The sequence below is a fragment of the Phalacrocorax aristotelis genome, chromosome 1, assembly GCF_949628215.1.
Source record: "Phalacrocorax aristotelis chromosome 1, bGulAri2.1, whole genome shotgun sequence".
In the NCBI taxonomy this organism is placed as follows: domain Eukaryota; kingdom Metazoa; phylum Chordata; class Aves; order Suliformes; family Phalacrocoracidae; genus Phalacrocorax; species Phalacrocorax aristotelis.
In genome coordinates, this window is record NC_134276.1 from 146,920,206 (window position 1) to 146,941,251 (window position 21,046).

Genomic DNA, 21,046 nt, shown 5'->3' on the forward strand with positions numbered 1-21,046 from the left:
AGCTAGGTTATTAGCTGATCACACAGAATAGAATAGCTTTAAGATAATGCAATAAAGTTTTAAAATAAAATGCTGTGAGTTCAGAGTAGTTATCCCCAACCCCCCCTATTCCAAAGAATAAGATTATATAAAAAAGTTATGGTTTTCCCAGTGTTGCAATTCATTTGAGTATTAACCAATTCCTCTTCACTAACACCATTTCCCAAGCGGCTGAGAGGCTGATTCTGTAATTAGTAACTGCTCCCGTGTAAATAGCGATCAGGATCTTGCACGTTGTCCAAGCTTTGTCTTTATTAAAAAGACTTATTATTTGTAGGCACAATATACCAGAAACAGTAGTTACAAAATATTACAGGTATATTGGCATAGGCTAAGAAAACAGCCAGAAATGTTAATTCAAAGGTGCTTTGGATGAAACAATCCCAGGTTTCCAGGCTATCTCCTAGCTCACGAAATGACACCCTCAGCCAGTCCTCACTCGTACACAGGTTGGCTTCTGTGCAGTAAAAGCCCTTGCATGTGTAAACGCTCCGAGACAGTCTCCAGGCAGCCAGGAATCAAACATGAAATAGCAGCAATCACAAACATCAGAAAACATGGATCAGGATGTTCATTTGTCTTTTTTCCCTCTGTCTGGGTGTGACCATTTCAGTATATAAAAGGAATAAATGCAATAGCCACTAATGGCTGTTTCCAAGACTGGTGGAAGGGCATGAAAATATTTTTAAAAAATCATTCATCTTTAAAGCTAAAACATCTGAAACAGCCTCCACGTTCCTGCTGACTTGAGGTTTTACCAAGAAAGTTGCACAACACAGAGCAGCCAACTACACGTGTAATCAGTGTCAAGACTCAGCAGAAATTAATATTGTGAAGAGATGACTTTTGCGAGTTGAGGGTTGCTGAATTTTGCAGCTTTTTTCATTTCAGTCACTTTGAAACGTATTCTTGTCAATTAATAACCATGTTCTCAAACAAGTTCTTATATATTTGTACCCACTAATTATTTAATTTCTAGCAATGTGACTAGTACTTTGGGAAAAAAGCGCTTTTTTATTTTAAATAGAATCTATTGCTGAAAATAAGGGAGATTCATATGCAAGTTACTTGGAAACGTTGGGTGCCTCACATGATATGCTTTGAGCTTGATCTTTCAAGATGCTAAGCACCTGCAGTTATGAGCGATTTCAAGCAAGAGGCTGGTGGCCTGGATTCAGCTGCTTGTGGAGGGACAGGCAGCTGTTGTACGGATATGGCATTTTTTTCTCCATACAAGGAATACAGAATATTTTACATATCGGGCTGGAGTGGATTCTAAAGTTGCAGAAGAGAGTCCTGCACAGTGCCACTCGCTTCACTGTGATTCAGGAAAACTACCGGATGACAACAGATGAGGATCAGGTATTTTTCTAAAAGTTTTCATTGACCAAATCCCTAGGCCATAAGTAAATCTTGCTTCTTCTACGTATAAAGTTAAATCTGCGGGGTCTGCTTTTTTTTTTTTTAAAAAAAACAGTACTCATTTCACCTTCAAAAGAGGAAAAGGGTGTTTCCATTTTTAGTCTGAAATTCTTTGAAGTCTTCCTGTTCCATGGAACAGGAATCTGGATAGGATTTGACAAAAAATTAATTCCTTATTTTAGGTTTGGTTTCAGCAATAAAGAAGTTAATGAGATCACATCTGGTTTTGTCCTGATGTACTCTAAAGCAGCCCACTGGAAACAGCACCATTCGCTTACTGCTTTTTCTTTTATTCCAAACAGAACCTAACCTAGCCTAAATAAGTGTTCTTAAACACATCCATAGCAAGACTGCCACGTGAGCCAATTAGCAACCACTGCGGTGATGTTACTGACCCACAGCTGCAATCAAAAGCTGCTTGCAGTTTCACAACAACAGCTAGATAGTAGAGCTTAAAAACATTTTCTTTAGCATACGACAGAATGAAGAAACATCACAGAAAAATACAAAAATCTTCATTCCACAAGTAACATCTGAACGCTGACACATCTGGAACAGCTGGGTAACAAGTTGTGCGTGTCAAGTTCAGAAAGCAGCCGCTTTTAGCCTTAATTTTGGGGCCAGACGTTTGCTTTCAGCCACCAGTATATGCCCATTTTATTTTGTAGCATGCTTCTTCAGCATTCCCATATGGACAAGCTAAACAGCTCCAAGGACATAACAGCAAGTATATATAATGTTCCTTAGAAGAAATGAAGGCCAGATGTTGCTTTGTTATCTTCACGTGCATCCTTAAAAAAGTTAAATTAAGTTGTTTCAGATACATTATTAATGCCAGGTATAGGCAATTTGTTCATTGGCCATTTAAATGTCAACTTTCCAAAGGATGGAAAATAACATTTTAACTGAGGATTCAAACTGAAATAAGATTGAACTACCCTAGAATAACTTAAGAAAATAAGTATAGTAAAATCCAGGATCACAGGGACAAAAATGTATTATGCAGAAAAACCATGATGATCCACTTCCGAGACCTGAATGAGTACTATTTATGGTTTGTTTTATTAGAAAAGAAAAAAAGAAACACACCTAATTTTTTGCAATGTAATGAAAACTTTGGAGTAAGAGTTATTCAGCACCACTACTGATTAAAGATCTTCCACTCTGCTGCTTTACTCAACCAGGATATAACTTAAGCCACCACACCAAGTACTAGAGAATTTAGTAGATCTGTTACTAACAGTGTAATCCATTAATGTTTTTCATGTATGTACTCCTCGATGCTACGTCTAGTGGATCCGATAGGGTGGGTAATAATTCTTTCCCAGACTGTCCAATTAAAGTGATTTAGATAGAAGCTAAGGGTTCAAAATTTTTCTGATTTCCTGAAATAGAACCGTATTGGATTCATTTTATGACAGATATATTTATGAGGAAATATTAACTGGACTAATTTTTTCCCCTGTCAGTAATAACACAAACAAGGTTTGGGTTTCTACTACCTGGTGAGGTCTTTCTCTTTGAGTCAGTCCACAACATACAAAAACTGCCAAGACACGAACTAAAATTTTTGAGTAATGTCACTTTATTAAGGGACTTAAAAGAATCACATTCTCTAGTAGTCTTGGAACAATGCAAACGGTGAACAAAAGACAAAAATAGATGTAATTGTTTCTGAAAAGCATGAACATCTGTAGAGAACGTGTTGCATTATTCCTAAGGACTCTTGCTTTTGAAAAAAAGCACATGTTCCATATATACAAGTGTCAGTGCAATAGCCAATAAAGCAATCAGTCAGAAATATAAAAATATCCTAGATACAAACTTAAAATAGATGTTTGAAGGCTGACAATATCAGTGTTCTGATATTCCTATATCTCAGGAGTATGATCACCGGGATGAGTTATTCTGATGAGGTAAGAGACCGGAGATGCCCTGTCAGAACATGTTTTTTCCATAAAACACAAAAAAATAGAGCACCCAAGGAAACTGCACGTTTTCGCTGCAAGCGCCCACAGGAAGTGAAATTATAGTCTATGAGCATTAATACATTCCTGCAACATTTACGTCTGCTGTCTTTGCCAACAGTTGTACCAGCAAAAGCTTGCTAATTCTCCCACCCTCCCCAGCTTCAGTATAAACTGCACGTACTTCGCAGATACACCAAACTGACAGCTGCTTTTAAACACAGACAAGATCTATAAATGTCCAAAAACCACTTAGTCATTCTTTCCTTTATTGGTTGCAATTCTTTTCTTGGCAGCAAGGACAGAAAGAGATTGCAAAGCTTGACAGCTGAACAGCTCTCTCTAGAAGGGTTAGGGAGAGAACAGGGAGTGTCATGTTTGCTTTGCCCCAGGTGTTCCAGTGATGCCACTGAACTTAAACCTCAGCTGGTTGAGCAATAAAAATCACGTTCCTCTTGTTCGCTGTGTGTTTTGGATGGGAGGATGCACTAATTTGGGGCTACTGTTCCAAAAAAAGAAGAAAGGCTATTTGGTCAAACTTTCAGCTGAATGCTGTCTGTCTGCATCACGATTCATCTTTCCTTCAGCCATCTCTTTCACTATGACACTCCAAGCTCTGCTGCTAAATTCTGCTTCCTCGTTCTTAACTTTTCAAAGAAAACGGCAAAGGGACAGGTAGACGGACAGCATACTCTGTGTCTTTGCGGCAGAGAGCCCCAGGAAGAACTGCCAGCAGAGCTGGGAGTGGCGGAAGAGTACAACAAACACAAACTCCTACTTAGGGGGGGGCAATGATAAAGAGTTCATTTCAAACTGCGTGTCAATCTCAGGCACTCCTCTACAGAAAAGCACAATGAATTACACAGTTTGTAATACAGCAATATTAACTTGAACAGGCTACGATTTGCGTGATAAAGCACAACAGGAGCTGGCAGTCGTCGTCTTATGAAACCTGCCTTACCGCTTATGGCACGCACATGCACTGAAGCGCACAGCAGTTGCCTGAACCTTTAAAAGATTTCTTAAGCTTTACATCCTAGATTCAAAAGCTTTCCCTTAAATCTTTTCATTCTTCATCATTCTTTTCTAAACCCCTTTTGTCTCAGGCAAATTCAGACAGCTGCGTGAGATGGAAAAGCGAAGCTAGTAACATCTGTAGTATGATGACACTTGACAAATTATTTCAGGTTTTCTTTCAGTTTCTGGAAGATGCTTTGCAGATGCCAAAGCCTCAAGGAATCATCATACTTCTCTCCTTAACCCCACCGAACGTGGCATTCAACGTTTGCAAACCCTGAATTACTACTCACCGCACCCCGGTAAGACAGTCTATTACGTCTCAGGTAAACAGGCAGGGAATGGAGGCACAGAATGACTAAGTGATTATTCCAACATCATGATACAAGTCTGGGAGAGTCGGGAGCTGAACGTGTATTTCTTGCGTCTCAGTCTCAGGTTGCCTTTTTGTTTGGTGTTGCAGCCTTATTCTTTCCCGTAGAGGAAGACTGAAATCTCTTTAAGAGTCTGTCTCTGCTACTCTGGCTGACAGGTGATGCTGCCAATGACATAAGAACTGTTGCATTCCCCACAGCAAAAGGTGGAACACAGTGTGACATCTGTTTGCTGGAAGAAATACTAACCATACAAGTCCTTAAGAACATCAACATTTATTTAATATGATATAAAAGAAATGGGATATGAACATTCGTATTTGAACAATAATAAGTGGCTTCTTATACTTACATCGTATGTGCTCATTGTATAATATATACACAATGAACATAATTACATTTGTACACAAACTAAGTACTGGATTGAAAACCTGCTTATTGCTGTACACACCCTAACCCAACGAAGGAAAAGCCCAGTACCTCAAAATACCTACACTCCATTTTATTTAAGAAATAACTACTAACATTAATGTATATGTTGACAGAAGTGTGGCGTTAACTGCTGACATTGCAACCTGACTGAGAAATAATTACAGCAGAAACAGGACATATTTTACTAAGCAAAAATAAAAATGGCACATTTTAAATATATCTATATGTATATATATAAAAATTTTACAAATAAAATGTTAAAACAATAAATTGTAGTGTTGAAAAGGTGGAAAACAAGGTTTAGTGGTGATGTGTAAAATTAACCGAGTTATGCACCTAAAAGAAGCAAGAAAGTAAACTTATATGATCCACAATTAAAAGAATGTTAAATTCGGGAGACTATTAAATAAAGTTCTGACTGTAGGCTGCACATGAAAAAGAGCCTTTATTTTATGTGCACAGAAATCATAGCAGCAAGCTGGTATCAGGAGAACAATCTAAAGGTTGTTGAGTGTACATGTGGGCCATTTAAAGCTCTCTTGGAATAAACATTTTCCAGGAAGTGATAAAATGATGCTCTGTGGCCAAAAGCATCAGAACTATGAATTTCATAGATTTAAAATATACTGTACAATATCTTCTCATATTTTCATAGGTCAGGTCCATACATCTCAGGCATGAATTGTTTCAACAGAAGCCATTAGTGCTGAAAGACAGACATAGATTAAGTTACTCTATTTTAGCAACAACAGAATATTGTATAAAGCAACTCCTGATATTAAACACAGCAAGGAATTTCTGACCTCATCCCAGCAGTAGTTATCAATAGTGTAGAAAATAATGAAGTATTTTAGAAATCAGTTGTTTCCAAAAGTCAATTTTCCTGATGAATAATACTGCTGTCAAGATACTTTGACAGCAAGAAGCAAAAGCAAGCTTCTTTCAAATTTACACAAGTTCATGTGAAAGCGAGTTATTCTGAGAGTTTTACCCTGTTTTACATGGCCATCTCCAAATATTCTTCATATAAAACCGGTAATAATAGCAAAGACCCTAACTGCTCTTACAAATGACATGCATGGTTTGAAGAGGGATGCAGTACTATTCAGTCGCTACACCGTGATAGCAGTGTAGCTGCAAGGTGCTCTGAAGTTCAAGTTCTCCACCCAGAGCTTGCTGCGTTTTGGTAATTGCTGAAAGGACTTCTATAAATAGCTTTTAACAGTTTGTTAGTAAAAGCGTTTCTGAGCTTCGGATCCAGGTGCTGAATAAAACTTCATTATCCCTCCATTACTCAGTGTAAATGTAATGCTTAAACTGTAACAGTGTTAGCGGTACAGATCCAGATCTGTCTCTGCAAAGCAAGAGCCGTGACAAAGAAAGTAGCTTTGTGTTAACGGGTTTTTCCTTAGTCCTATATTATCCTGTGCCACCAACTTCCTATGCCAAATTCCCCTGGCATCGTGCCAAGAGTATCATTTTCCTAATTGACTGTAAAAGCCAAATATAGGTATTACCTCATTATTCTCTGAAATCTACCATACATTTTCCAGATGCTGCCTGAAAAATTTGGTCATGTATGAACAGGGCTGATCCCACAGCTCTGAAGTTCCCCCTGCTGCGTGGGATCTCTTGCATCCGAGAGACACTGAATGCTGGCACGTTAAAAGACCTGTCTTTCAACAAAGCGCAAAACACTGGAATACTGGAACGGCCGCCCCAGAGGGTCAGGGGCAGTAAATACTGCAGGCAAGCCGACCATGCTTCATACGTCTCCTACGTACACTACGCCCAGCTCATGGCACGAATTTGTTTTGGAGCTCCTAAGAAACAACCAGCAGAGGCATCAGGTGCAGCAAAGAAATGTGGAATGTCTACGCACATAGCTGAATACTTTTGCTAACTCAATTCAAATACTAAACAGCCAGAAGGGGTGTATTTTAAGCTCTGCAATCCTTGCTTCATTACAGCGAGGCACGTGTAAGCAGAGCATTAGTTTTACAAGTGCCACCCCAGATGCACCGTTTTGTCATAAGCAATTAAGGCGTATTTGTAGGACCGTCCTTCACACGGAAACGTTACAGTGACAGTATTGCCTATGAGGATACACCACGCTGTGGGGTGTCAAGGCTTGGGCATTAAGTTACAAAGCAGATCACTATATAAGCGCCTCACTTAAGCTAATCTCACATGTGGCATAAATACTTAAAGATCTGATCACTGGAACTGATGACAAGAACTGAAAGCAACTTAATGCAATTGGTAAAAAATTTCTGCTGAAGTTATAGGTTGCTTCCCCTTTGAAGGGAGACGTGCTGTGGCTACGGACAGAATTCAGCAGTAGTTTCAGTTTCACTACTGGCCTGAAACTGACTGGATAGGGTAACATTTGTCCTATTTAAAAAGAACATGCGTGATAACTGCATGTATATTTATACAGTGAAACTGAAAAGCATTAACACAAATCAGTATTTCCTGAAAAACTGAATATTCCCGTTTATCTTTTCTAAATAGTTCTGTAATAAAGCTTTTCAATAAAAGTAACAAAAGTCCAAGCTAAATCTAATCGTGACAGACCACATCCATCAGGAAGCCAGCAACACGGTGTCAGTACTTAATGCAAAGAGTGCATTTTTCACTCTCTCAGGAGGAGGAAAAGATGAAAATAATTTCCTATGGTTTTTTTGGAGAACATAAATAGTTTCCTGGCCATAGTTCATACAAGAAAGGTGTCTGTGATGAATAAATCTGATTTTGTTAAGATGAAAGCTTGGCAACACAGATTGGGACAGTAAATGAGAAAAAAAGCGCGGCACTTTCACATCTCCTCATGCTAAATGACTGAAAACATCTTGATTTTAAAGTTTTCTTGATTTTAAAGTTTTCTTAAGTTACATTAGCATTAAACACTACTATCGAAACAAAGTTCATTCTTTTAGTAGAGAGCTTATTTGAACAAGTACCTCCTGACAACAAAGAAACGTGGATTGATTCAAATGCTGGTAAAGTGCTGAAGCATTCATGTTGGTGTCCTATTAATTTCTTTAAACACTTGTACAAACAAACATGCTTACTTATATTTCTATTCCTTAAGTAGGTAACACTACAGGTGGGAACATGTAAATCTAGCCTAACTCATGCTTTCAAACCTGATTCCTAGAAGAAATCACCTACAGTGACAAGGGAAGAGAAGCTGTGTGGGGCTAACCCTCCAGAAAGAAAAAAAACCTGTTTTGTAATTGTTACATTTCTTCCACCCCCATTTTTCCCCTTCCTGTTTGTCATGCCTCAGTCATCTATGTCTTAAATGATAAACTCTTTGGGCCATTAGACTACTCCCTCCTCCACACCACTAAGAGATCTAGCTCTAGTTGCCTGTCACTACAACTGAAGCATCGAGATTCATTTGCAGCCGAGCACTGACGCTCATACCTTAACTGGGTATCTGTTTTGTAAGAGCTTAGGTCTCTCACGTGATTCAAAGGGCTGTTACCTTGCCAGCTGTGAAGAATGTGCTTGATAAGCCAATTAGTCCTTTCTCTTTGTATTTGGATAGCAAAGACACTACTTGCAAGCAAATCAATACATGTATTTGTTTCGTTTTCTGGTTAGTTTATATTCAACATTGCCGATAACTTTGTCTTGCCAAGTACAGAAGTCTCACGGAAAAACAACTAGGATACATACATTTGGAAAAATATTAGGAAAATGGCAGGAGGGGTGGGGAAAAAAAGACGTACTTCTCTGTAACTATACACACATGAAATGTGATCCTTCTGCGAGCTGTGTCTGTGTAGATGGAGCTGGTGACAATGACGATTCTGGTGAAGAAGGCAAACTTTTCACTGCAAGTAATACAGCAAGATAAATAAGAATACAAGTTACAGAAAGCATGACTTCAAGCCATAATAAATATAAGCTTGAAAATCACCATTTCGAGCCATAATAAATATAAGCGGAACCAAATGAAAGCTACATAACTAAAGACTTAAAATCCGATCAGCACAATAAGTTTACGAGAGAGCAAGCTGTTCTCAAGAAAGATCATTAGTTAGGCCTACAAATGACTAGTAGAACACCTAAGGAACGAAAACAACAGACACATGAATGCTGATGTGTTATTTATGTTGCAAAGAGAGAGGGAAAACCCCCCCCCAAAAGTAAAGTTTAATTAGTCGGCATACTCCCAGATCCACCTTTATACCCCAGCTCAGATTAACTAAGCATTTTTTATTCTGCTGAGCACTATAAAATGTATTTACAAGTTCTGGTTTTGATTATCAAGTCACAGAAAGGATTGCTGACTGCACTACAAAGGTCCAGGTCACCTTTTTTATCCATAAATTGAACCATTTGACTTACTTAACCATTCCCATCACCAAACATCCTAATAATGTCTTGAATTCTATCTTCTTTCTTCCTCCTCCCCTACACGCTACCCCCACCTGCCCTTTTTTCTCTTGGCAAACAATTTTGCTTTACTCCAGTCTTCTCTTCTTGCAAAGCAGTACACCACCAGTCATTTTACCAGTCAGCTAGTGTTTTCTGTTTCTTCATCTTTTCTTACTCCTGAAAACATGACCCAACTTTTACTTGTTACTTCAAAATCTACTAGATTTATTGGAAACTCTCAAGGATTCTTCAATCTTGAGCATATCTGAGGCCACCCATTAGCAAGGAGGTAAGGGTAAATATTCTGTACAAACCCAGGATTGAGATGCTGTTTTACAAGATGAATAGGGAAGGATTTGCTCTAAGCAACAACTGTAGTATGACTCAATTTCTGGCAACAGTTATTTAATTCCCTGAATTAAATGCAAGCATAAGATCTACATTAAAATCTCAGAGAACTGGAATTTCTGTAGTTGTCCGCTGGGAAACTATTATTCTCTATGTTATAAAACCATACACTTGACATCTAGACTAGCTCAGCACTTTCAACTCACAAGGGTTTCAGAGCATCAAAAGACACGATCAAAATGAAATATTTTACATATGTACTGTATAAGCTGTGCTTCAGTCAAACTCTTTTCCATACCTGCTGTTGCCTGATTTCCTTTTGAAGACTGTGCTGCTAATTCAAACGAAGAAATAATCCCTCCTTGTTCTTGAACACTAACTACTTCACTTTCTTCTGAGCTGGTTTTGGGTTTGTGGTTTGTAACTGTGGTCACACTCTGCAAGCTGGTTAAAAAAAGCACAGCGTTTAGAACTCTCTCTAACCTAATTTCAGGTGCTAACCGCTAAGTATAGGAGCTACAATTTAATTTTCTTCTGTTAATAGAAAAAAGTCGCAACTTGCAAGTTTGTGTGATATAAATTAAGCACATACTTCGAAACCCTTCTGCCCTGTAAAGACTTAAAAAGAAAGGCACTGGAAACTGTACTCCTTCCCTTCACATACTCATGCAGCGTCCTTCTGCGCGATATCTGTTTGCTGAAGGGTGCTGTAAGTTACGGCCTAATGTAAGAACTCACTTAGGATCTGCAGCGCAACTTACAATGAAGTTACAAATCCTTAAAGAGGAATATCCAAGACACAATATTTCTCTAATTCTACAATACTTCAAAATAGTGAAGAAAAAGTTAAAGCAGGAGATACAGAATAAGCTGTTCTGCTCCTGAATGTGACGTTTTCCTAAATACCAGTGGTAAAGAGCTTGCTACGGAGGCCCTGGCTGAAGCTTTCATAGTAAACTGATACAAAGCTTGAACGGACATCACTAAATACATTTTGTAACCCAGAGCAAGGGTTACGAACATATTCTGTTTATAACCGGGGCATTACCTGAAAATAAACATTGCTCCTCCCACCAACTCATCACCTCTTGCTGAACCCCTGCAGTGGTTGGGTTTCTCACTAGATTTCTCTATATGTACACCAGTCAAAAACATATAAATATACCTTATAAGTATTTACGACAGTATTTCATTAGTTGCTTGGTCCAGTCAGCTAATAAATACAATGTGCAAGTTTTAAATAGCCTCTGAACATCTTGTTTTATTTTTACCTTATATCACCATCATGTGTTTCTTCCAATTTATTTTTCTTTTCCTTTTCTGCTTTCTCTTCATTACTCACTTCTTTTGACTCAGATACAACATGTGCATCTGATAAAAGATCATCAGTTTTTGTCAGCTATAAAAAAATTGAAATCATGAAACAAAAAGCTGTAACACATACTAAGTGGAAGATAAGAAATACAGTTTCAGGAAACAGTTTTATTAACAGACAAATTTTGCCATCATGTATACTTAGGAACTCAGAATTACATAACTTAAGAAATTTTTATCAATACCATTCAGGTTAATAGAGTGATCCTGAAACTTACGCCACAGCCAGTGGGCAGGGCTTGGCTTAATAACTTCCAGAACTTGTCTGAACTCTTTGGATTGCAGCCTGCCTGTTTTTCCATGCTACCCCTCTCTTCACAATGCCAACGGAGATTCCAGCTACTGGAATATATTGCTGATGAGCCTGACCACTGCTCTTAAACTTCTGACTAGGTATAACCAACACAAGAGTATTACGTAATTCTCCTTCAAAAGATTTGCATACTTAAAGCAACAGACTCTCAATACAAAGAGTTTTTTGAAGAATAACAACAGATGTTAATCTGTTAATAATAGATGTTATTTTATACCATTGTCCATCAGACATATGTTTAAAAAAGCTAAATATAAAATAGGAAAGCAAAAGGAAAAATGAGTGAGGAAAAAAAACGTTAAACCATAAGCAGGATATGTTTAATGAGAAACAACTCCAGTAATTTGTTCTTCACAGTCAGTCTGCTTTTACTGAGTGTTCAGGGCACTGTAGTACCAGAAACACCAATGCAACTCGCTGCCAAGTGAGTTTGAGACTATCTCAAGTGAGAAATCAATCTGGTGACCAAATAGCACAAACTACATACTTCCATGTATAAATTGTTGTGTCAGCTTTATTCTGGTTCCTATAAACTATTTGATGCACTAAAGCCGACCAAACAAAAACGTCAGGTGTATTAAATGATTGTAAAGAAACTACACTGGAATATCCTAAGCAATGAACAGATCAATGATTATTAATTAAAGATACATTAGTATCGGGTTTGTTTCCAAAGAAATAAAGACCATAATTTTGTGATTTTTCCAATCAATCAATCAAGATAGTAACAGATAAAGTTAAGTAAAATGAAAATTAGGAAGACTATATACAAGAAAATTGAATTTCTTAGCTACAGATAGATTTAATGTTGTACTTCTCTATAGGATATTTATAATATCCAAAATGACACCTTCATCTTCCAAGCAAAAGAACTGGCTCAATTTCCCATACTTTGTTGTCTATGGCTTAAAATATTTTTCTACTGCAAGACAGGCTGATGAACAATTCAATAAAGGGTGTTTTAGTACCTCTTTAGTAAAACCTGAATTATGCTCTTGGTCTCCATCATGTTTTAGTTGTGCTATTTCTTCTCCAGGATTTTCATTATTTTGTTTCAAATTATATTCTTTACTGGCGCGCTCTAATTCCTTCATGTTACCAGATACAGTATCATCTTTTTTTCGATTCTGTGGAACAAAATTGATGCATAGATGTATTTAAAAAGTTATCAGAGTCTCAGTTCTGAGTCTTGCACCATCATCTGACTGTGATAAACCTGCCCTCTCCAAATTTAAAAAACCTTACGCATACCACGTTGTAATAAGGAAAATGGAAATCGTTAATGACTTAGAATTTCCTCATTTTTGTACCTTTCAAAACAGTTCAGCCTCTCTAATATTTTTTTTCTCTGTAGGATTATTGTATTTTCTGCACCATCTCTCCCAGCTCCAAATCTCCAGCATTTCTGTTTGTCACCTTAAATTCCATTCATATTTAGCTCAGTCACACACAGGCTTAGGAGCATTCTTAGTTGCATTCATAAGCACTGTTATTTTTTTTTAATAGCTTTTCATGGTTAAAAAAAAGAGAGCTGGATAAAAATCTGCTCTCAATACAAAATTCACGGCCCACGTGCATGCACTTTCTCCAATTATCTTGGGTGTCTTCCAAGCCTACGCTGTAACTGATTTAACAGAGGACAACATCACATTTGATAATGGCAGAGGATATTACTTATTCCTTTTAAAAAAATACCCACTGCACAGAGAATAATTTGATATAAAGATTTTGAGAAAGGATGGTAGAGGTGACTTAAGATCATGAACTGCAAACATTATGTTGGCAGAGTAGCAAATCAAACTGAAGTGAGGTTCATATAAGTCTTATGAAATCAAGTACTAGGGCTGAGAAAAATAGGAGCCATGAAAGTAGTAAGTCTTGTGGTTGAATTCCTGTGATTTAGCACATGCATTCTGTTAAGAGGAAATTCCATGTAAGTCGGTTCATAAATCAATCTCTTCGCTTTCCTAAAGTATGCAAGTCTATGTCATACACTTGTCCCAAACAATAACAATTGTGAGGCAACTTCCTTTTGTATTTTGGTAGTCACTTAAAAATTACACAGTAGGCTGTTTATAAAATCCTCTTTTCCCTCCGATTCTTAAATAACCAAATCCCGGCTGAAAAGACTTCCAGCAGTTAATGCCATTGCACCATTTTTCTGTATAAAAATAAATAGGCATAGCAACTATGCTTTTAAAAATAAGAGGTATTACTGCAATGTAATACCTCATCTTGGGGCTTTTTGCCAAATAGCGTTCTGGAAGAATTAAAGTTGTGATAGAAAAAGTGGTTTTGTAGCACGGACTACTACCTAATATTCAACTCAGTCACATTCTCACTTATTCTATAAATTTCTTATCCATGTAGCACTGATTTCACACAGAAGACTGAAGGACATGCTGACATGAACAAAATTCTTTTGAGTCCTGTATAGCAAGTAGTGCTGGCACAGAGGATTTGGCCACTTGCCCCACTTTGCTCCCAATGTGCTGGCTAACCAGGTACAGCACATACAGGACTGAACTTCCCTCACCTTGAGGTATGAAATGATACCAGAGGACAAGTGGGAGAGCTCAAACACCTCTGTAAAAACTACAAAAAGAAACATCTGCAAAGCGTTGCTTTGCACATCCTCCTCTTGAGGATGGCAGTGCTAATCACAAAAATATTTGTAGGAGCCACCTTCATATACAGCAACCATGATGTCATCCTAAATACAGATGCTCTAATGCAAAGGCAAAACTTGAATTCAGTCTCTTCCAGGGATCAAATGTTGTTGAAGGAAAAGTTACTTTTGTATAGGTCTGAAGGCAGTTTAGCGTGCTCAGAGGGAAAAAAAAAAACCAAACCTAAAACTTATTTGGAAACATGTGACTTCTTAACAGTGTAATCCATTTAATGTGGCTTTGGAAAAATCAGATGTTAAAATGGGTACAAAGCAGAAAAGAAGGCATTTCCATGTTGCTTTTAAAAAAAAAAATCAAAACCAGTGTGGTCAGAGGAAAAAAGTATGCCCAGGATGAAAAAAAAAAAAAAAGTAACTCCATTAAGCTATCAAATAAGAAAACTACTTCTCAGCAGTTAGAACGTTGTTGGCTGTCTAACATCTACTACCCTGAATCTATTTGACATTTTTGTCCTGAAATGGTGTGGGGTTTTTTTGTTAATTAGTTGGGGTTTGGGTTTCTCGGTCTTTTTTTTTTCTTTTTAAGAAGATGCATATTTAGGATAGCATTTCCTGCTTAATGACAAGCTGTTATACCTTCCTCCTTTCTCTACCCTTAACTATTTATTAAACTCTCTTCTTTGCCTTAACTGTTTAAGAATGAGTAGAAACAAAAGTCAGGGTTCTATTTTTATGTACTTATGGGCTCAAAAACCACAGCAAAAGAGCACCAGTTAAGAGCTATCATCATAAATATACATTTCTACCTAATAATGTTACAGATGTTTGAATATATTATATGGCAGAAAAATCTTCATAATTTATACATCAACCGAGTCTCCCTGGCACTGCTTTTAGTCACAAAGCTTGCAATTTCATGTTGTTTGCTAAATTTGACAAAAAACCCTGTTAACAAACATTACAATGCATAATCAAACATATGTAGATTTGAACTATTTATTTCCCAAAAAGACAAGGAAGTGACTTCTACTATCATTAGGTAAAAACATGAAGATTATTTTCTCCCTTTCTCTTGTGTATGGCAGAGAATTGCGACTGTTATTCTGTACGAGCAGTCTCAAATAAACACCTATAGTATCATATGATTTTGGAAGAATAATAATTTTGTAACTTCTTTTTAAATTGGACACATTGAAGTTTTTTAATAACATGGGTCCCACCTGTGCCAATTTGAATGGATTATCTCTGACAAACGACAGACTCTGTGAAGGAGACTGGTCTGAAACACCAATAATATTGAGTCCTTTTCTCTTCTCTCTCAGGCAAGCTTGTTGGTGTCTCTTTATTCTTTCCATCTGTTCCTCCACAGTCATTCGAGGCCGTGCGCTTTCTGCAAGACACAGCTGCTCCACTGCACTCCTTGGTCTTTCCTTAAATGGAAGAATACATGTGTATATAAAAAACTATTTTTTAAAATAACAAGATGCTAAACTGTTTAGCCTGTCAGAAAAGATCAACTAATGATTTACTAAAAAGTAGAAAAATAGTGGGCAAGTAAAGATCTCTTCTTTCTGTGAAGAGAGGACAAGAACCAATTAAGAAGTGAACACTGAAATTCAAAATAAATGGAAAGAATAATTTCCTTTTTTGAACAGCGACATTACCACCACCAATGATAAACATTAAGAGAATGGGTAGACGCTCGCTTAAAGCCATCCTATCAAGTTGAAACAATTTACCAGACGTTAAATGACAGGAAAACTCAAGTTACTTGACTGAGACAGAAACATAATAGAAATTTCAATGACCCAGAACATTTGTACCAGTTGATCTAATAGTGATTTCTGCCTTTTTATTTCAAGAAAAACTACAGCTAGCTATCATTTAATGCCAAGTGCAGGCTGAAACAAAGTGAATTTGTCACCATTTTAAAATCTGTAATTCTAAGCATTGTATCATTCCCAAAATAACACTTTACTTTGTTCTTGAAATTCACTGATTTTCAGATAGAACTGTACTTTGAAAAAAAAAAAATTACGTTGGGCTAATCAGCTGCATTCAGTACATTTGCAGTAACTGATTTCACTTCTGAAAAGCGGTATTCTTTCTCCAGTCAACATCCTATGACCTTCTCTCTCATCTCCCATTCTTCCTACAGCTTATCCTCTTCTGTTCATGCTCTAACTATAGCAAAAGTTTTCCGCCCTTTTGCATGAACTACATGTAAATGTCTGTCTTCAATCCAGAGACTACATGACTCTCTAACCTGAAATTCCAGGCTTATTACCCACATATTGCTTACTGTTTCCTTATTTTGTGGCTGCTTTAGGTATTTCCCAAATCATTTTAGTAATGAAATAAATAAAAGCCAGTATTTGTAACCCATGGGCTGTTAAATTGCCCCAGAAACCACACAGAAGTCTTCAAACTTTTAACCTAAGATGCTTCATGTCCTTTCAACTCAAGCCTGAACTTCAGTAGCTTAGTAGATTTATCATCACCGTTTAGTTCTTGCCCAGTTTGAGTGTCTCTACGCAATTTAACATACATGACCTTTATAATTTTGTCTTTCTTTCTACAGCTGTCTCCATTAACTTAGTATATTGTATTTTTTATAACAGGATACTTGCAAAGAAAATTAAAAATATAACTTTTGAGGTAACTACAGAAATTAAACTTAGAAATTAACACATCACTATTGATCAATGCTCAAAGGTTATTTTAAAGTACCGTTCTCAGATCTATCTTCTTATTCTTCCTCAAAGTGACATAGGATGCTATTGTTGAAGACTCTGGCGTTGGCGATTTGGTTCTGGGTGGTACAACTCCCACAGGAAAATGTGAGCCTGCGAAACAGTAAAGCAATATACTAAGTACTATGCAAAACATTGTCAAAACAGTTTATTGTTTTCTAGAAAATACACGTTGTCAGCCTTGGAAAGTATTTTTCAAAAGACAGCAAAGATCTTAACGCCTAACTATCACATCTGTTAAGGTACGCAGGCGGATGACTTTCCCAATAGGAAACTACTGCACGTGGCACAAGAAATTGCTGGACCTCAAAATATAAACATAGTTTTGTCTGTGGGAAACAGACACAATTTAGATAGCACTGTGTGGAATGGCTAGATTTCACAGACGGTTAAGGGGAAATTACGCGAAAGGCGGCCAAACTTCACTGACAATCGGACGTCAGTACTGGAACTTTTTGTGGAACAGTCTGCAAGGCCAGCGGAGTGCCTAGGTAACCATATCAGTGCTACCACTTAAGGCCAAGCTTACCTAGATAATGGTGTCAAAGAAACAAAATTTAGCAAAAATGGGACCGATGAACAAAACGTAATTATGGGTGGGTTGTTTATTTGGGAGGAAACAAAGGCTGCGAAAGGGATGGGGCAAAGCTGACGGGAAAGAACAGGGGTGGAATAATGGAGAGGAGGGGGAATAAAAGGGTCCAGCTTTGTATAAGGAAGCGGTTTGTCAGTATGCTTGTCTGACCAAGTCCCATGCCGCAGCATGGCAGTCTGTCCTATCTCCCTATTAAACTTTACTCTTAAGTATTTTCCATGGGAGTATGTTTTCCCTTCTGCATATAAGGGCATGAGAGATGCTAGTGACCTTCAAGCCAGGCTAGCTTGCCAGTAGGAGACAGCTACGGAGAGGTCACATGTAGGTCTGGCGGACGAAGACAGGAAAGACTGCAGGCCTGTGGCTTGGCTACCAGAGGGTAAGTCTGGACCTGGTACCAGGGGAACCTTTCGTCTGTGAGATGCTAGTTACCTTAAGACAAGACTAGATGGCAAGCAGAACACAAGGTGTGGGAGCCAGCTGTCCAAGAGACCCTAGGTCTAGGATTCAGATACTGGAGAGGCCAGAGGTACTGAGAGCTAACTGACGGAGATACTATGGGTCTGGACAGCTCTTCCAATGGAGGGACTCACTGCTGTGTATGCACACGCGTCTGTATGTATATGAGATCAGCTAGCAAGCTCTGAGCCTGGTTAGCTGGCGAGCGAGAACAGGATGATGCTATTTGTGGTGTTTCACCTTCATGTGAGTGCTGATCTTGTTTATGCGGTGCCTGCAACAGCACTGGTCTCAAACCTGTTTGCGTTATCTGCTGTGGCTGTGCCTGTGCACAGTGGGACTGTGTCCTCAGCCTTGTACCTTACTGTACTTAGGGACAGGGCACCACAGCAGCCAGGCTCTGTCTGGTTGGGAGCTCAGGATATTCTGTGTCCTAACGTCCACTACATTCAGCCTCTCATAACAGCATCCATCACTGGCTTTTCTACTTAGAGAAGCCTTGCCAAAATGTGATTAAGTTGGTAGAAAACAGAAGTTAAAACTTACCAAAATATACAGGTATCATTGAATTACACATGCTTCATTTTTGCTTCTTGATACATGCAGGAAATCAAACTATTAAAAATCGTTACCTCACTGATCTTGCCTAAAAATAGATACATTTTTCTTTGATAGCCAAATTATTTCTCCATGTTTTTCCTGAAGTGCACAGATCTCAGAGGATAGATTGACTCAGTGAAGGCTCAACTCTTTCTCCAAATTGTTTGATAGGCTGACAAAACAGTCTGGAGGTATTTGAATGCCAAATCCATCATTCCAAAAAAAACCCCAAAGAGCTATAAGCGACAGTTCGGGTCTCCTTTAGACGTAAAAAGGATAAAACACAGCAGAAGTCCGTTTTCCTTTAGTGTCACCTTTGCGTATGACTCAGGTCATAAATATCCCTCTGCTTGCAGACAGCTGTAAGGGTTACTTTACACAGTCCCATTAAAATGTTTCTCTTTGATTGTTGACATTTGAAAAGAGAGGGAAATGGCTGACAGAAGAAACGTGAGAAGTGTCTAGTACAGTAACGTGCACAATGAACTAGAAAAACATTTTTAAAATTTCCTCTGAAATTTACTCATTTTTAGAACCACCCTCAATATGAAACTGCGTCATTTAAGTATGACTTCTTAAAACAGCAAGAAAGAAGAATTGCAGAGATGAGCTGCCTTTGAGTTTGTTTCCTTTTCAGCTTATGAACTGTTAAGATAGAATGGCATAAAAAAGTTTGTTGAAACAGGATATAGTTGTATTGGCATATGCACTATTAAAAAAACCAACCAGGAATGGTTATATTTTTCTTACTGCATGGGGATTGTTATTATAAGTGAACACATAAAGCGAGAAATTCCAGTTCGATAATTCACATGCTCAAAAGTGTGGACTGGATGATAAAACACAGCTATGATAAACCCACTTCAAACTGTTGTTTAAGAAGATAAAAAGCCTCTTGCTGCTTGCTACCACTGCAGCTAATTTTTCCTCCAACTCCAAATATAATTTATATTAGAAGAATTTGAATTATTGGTTTCCCTTACTGAGGACTGTTTTTCTACAAATGGATAGAATAAAATTATTTGAGTTTTTACAGAATAAGATAGAAAGCAGATTGGGGTGCTCAAAAAGTATTGGTTTGCTTTATATAATCAGCGCAGACTTTCTTATATTGTCTTGACAATGACTTTCCCTCTTGTCATAAATTACTCTAAACAATCTGGAACACCACAGGTCAACAAACCCTGGGTATCTTCTCAGAAAGGCAACTTCCTCAATTTAGGCGACAGTTGATTAGCAAATCTCAGGCTAAACCTTGCACTTTTCACCATCAAAAGAAATTTAGTATCCATGTTAAGGGAACATTATACCCCAAATACCTCACAAATACCAGAGTGAATCTGAATTGACTAATTGTCTGGTAAGTGCAAGCTTAATTATATCCTATATCATAGGGCCATTCACATTGTTTACACCAAAACTGTATGCTAACCTTCATTTTAAAAACCACCATTACTGTTCTGATGAAAATAATATCCTTACATGATCATAGTTCTTGGTCAAATTCTGGTGCTGTTACACCAGGCTGCTATGTGCATGCTTAGTCAAACTACCGTAACAGAAGGAAAAAACAACTGTTACGGTAAAAAACTGGATAAGTTTAGTTACTTTTTCTGAAAGCTCTCGATACCGTTTTTGGGAGGTGCTCAAACTGCTTTTCCTGAAGTCACCTTTAACAAACTATTCTGTGTGTTTTAACAAACAGAATTGAGAAGCACTTCCTGGTAAAAGACTCTACCAAGCAATTAGTAGCTTTTATGGAAGCTAGATGAAGAGAGGAATCTAAAGCATTTAGCAATTGCAAAGACCTTTATTGTCCGTACACTCCAAGGTCATGATCATTATTCCTATTATATCAGAGGACAGAAGGCAATTCAACAATTACAAGATTAAAAAAAGAAAAAGACATTGTTTCCCTGCCTTATGAGAGCCTGAAAATTCTGTGGTGCTGCCTTTTTGGACGTTCCAGTGACAGAACATCGGGAGCTTGATTCAAAAACTGAATAATTGTTCAAGGGCAAGAACATAAAATGGGTAATTGTTCAAGGGAATGGTGTGTGGGGAATGTGAGTGATGTGATTAGACATGGTGTCAATAAGGATTTCAGGGTTGTTGGTGAGTGTAATGTTTGATTTTTCTGTGGTGTAATTGACTGAAATATTTCTCATCATATAATTAAATAATTATTTTAGCATGGAAGCTGTTTCATCATATTAAGAAATGGACAGGCTACAAAAATTCGAAGGATGATATAGCTTCTATAACACAGTTAAAGCTTTGTATTCCTTGTGAAAATGGCTGAAAGGCTGTAAACACCACGCCTGGGGACAAA

At 37.7% G+C, this 21,046-nt stretch overlaps 1 protein-coding gene across 13 annotated transcripts in view; it reads right to left on the reverse strand.

Annotated features, from left to right (window-relative positions):
• Positions 1-5,306: 5,306 nt before the first annotated feature.
• The window catches only part of PLEKHA5 (pleckstrin homology domain containing A5), a 173,645-nt gene continuing 157,905 nt past the window's right edge, over positions 5,307-21,046 (reverse strand). For 7 of the 13 annotated variants that reach the window (XM_075114728.1, XM_075114694.1, XM_075114652.1 and 4 more), the window contains 7 exons: positions 17,038-17,153; positions 15,528-15,737; positions 12,647-12,805; positions 11,263-11,390; positions 10,290-10,435; positions 9,012-9,096; positions 5,307-5,957 (listed from right to left, as the gene is read on the reverse strand). In XM_075114728.1, coding sequence (XP_074970829.1) covers positions 5,939-5,957; positions 9,012-9,096; positions 10,290-10,435; positions 11,263-11,390; positions 12,647-12,805; positions 15,528-15,737; positions 17,038-17,153 — 863 coding nt within the window. In that variant the 3' untranslated portion in view covers positions 5,307-5,938. Of the gene's footprint in view, positions 5,958-8,991; positions 9,097-10,289; positions 10,436-11,262; positions 11,391-12,646; positions 12,806-15,527; positions 15,738-17,037; positions 17,154-21,046 lie in introns of all 13 variants that reach the window. The other 6 variants (XM_075114702.1, XM_075114750.1, XM_075114673.1 and 3 more) reach the window with 2 other exon arrangements.